The sequence below is a fragment of the Sinocyclocheilus grahami genome, unplaced genomic scaffold, assembly GCF_001515645.1.
Source record: "Sinocyclocheilus grahami isolate Dianchi unplaced genomic scaffold, SAMN03320097.WGS_v1.1 scaffold1378.1, whole genome shotgun sequence".
NCBI lineage: Eukaryota > Metazoa > Chordata > Actinopteri > Cypriniformes > Cyprinidae > Sinocyclocheilus > Sinocyclocheilus grahami.
The window spans coordinates 88,593-89,840 of record NW_015506557.1 but is presented as its reverse complement, the minus strand read 5'-3'; the positions used below and the strand labels follow the sequence as shown (position 1 = coordinate 89,840).

Sequence of the window (1,248 nt, the reverse complement as noted above, 5' to 3'; positions counted from 1 at the left end):
ACAACTTTAAAGATGATTTTCTCAATATTTAGATTTTTTTGCAGATTTTCAAATATGGTCCGATCCTAACAAACCATACATCAATGTAAAGCTTATTTATTCAGCTTTTGACCAGTATGAGGTTCATATTTATGTGGTTCAGGGTCAGATTTGTTCTTTATTTGACTTTATTTTAATCCAAACAAAGGACTTAAAGCTCTGAAAGTGTTCATGGTGTTGAAATACTTGAAGGCCACAAGCCACTGTTTTCACTCACATTTTTGTAATGAATAAATTAAATTTGATTTAATTGTAATAAAAATAGGACTTATTATTTGTATTAGTTGTAGTTTTTATTATTTAATTCATGTTTAGAGTTCATTAAAGTTTTAGTTTACTTTAATATTAAAATTATAATAATATTTTAATATTTAAAATGTAACGTCTTTATATTTTAATGTTAATATTTAATATATTTTAATGTTAATATTTAATATATTTTAATGTTTACATTTTATATTAATATATTGTATATTACATTATTTCCATTATTACGCACACACATATATATATATGTACACACACACACACACACACACAAATATATATATATGTGTGTGTGTGTATATGTATATTTGTTTTTGTATTTAATTTCTCCAGTATGTTTAATGAATTTATTATATAATTTATACATCTATTTTGTTATATTTTATTACATGTATTCATAATAAATCAGTTTTCTTATTTCATTATTTTATTATATATATTTTTTTAATTCATATGTAATATATGTTATGTTATTAGGAAATGTTATATTTTGAAATATAATATTTTACATTACATTAATTCATACTACGTAGTGCAATTTTATTATTTATCTGTATTTAATTATGTATGCTTTTTTGTTTTTTATTATAATAAATAATATATATTTAATATCGCCATTATGATTAATATTCAGTTCATGTTAAATAGTATTTTAATATTTTACTGTAATTTTTGGGAATTTTTTTTTATGATGTTTTTCAGTAGTATATTAGTTTTGTCTCTTCTATTGAGAGTCATTGGTGTTGTTACCGTGATGAAAGTCCTGTACTGATGTGTGTGTGCCTGGAGAGCCGATCGCTGCGAGACATTCTGCTGCACGGTGAGACACACACACACGGATCACATGGCGTGTGCGTGTGTGATGTCAGTCTGAGTCTCTGTGTGTGTGTGTGTGTGTGTGTGTGTGCCCCCTCAGGAACGCCAAAGATGCGCCGTGAGCTG

At 25.8% G+C, this 1,248-nt stretch overlaps 1 protein-coding gene across 1 annotated transcript in view; it reads left to right on the top strand.

Moving 5' to 3' along the window:
• LOC107569761 (dual serine/threonine and tyrosine protein kinase-like) overlaps positions 1-1,248 on the top strand; it is a 21,142-nt gene that overhangs the window by 17,141 nt on the left and 2,753 nt on the right. Inside the window, exon 8 of the mRNA XM_016255918.1 lies at positions 1,012-1,126. Coding sequence (XP_016111404.1) covers positions 1,012-1,126 — 115 coding nt within the window. The remainder of the gene's footprint in view (positions 1-1,011; positions 1,127-1,248) is intronic.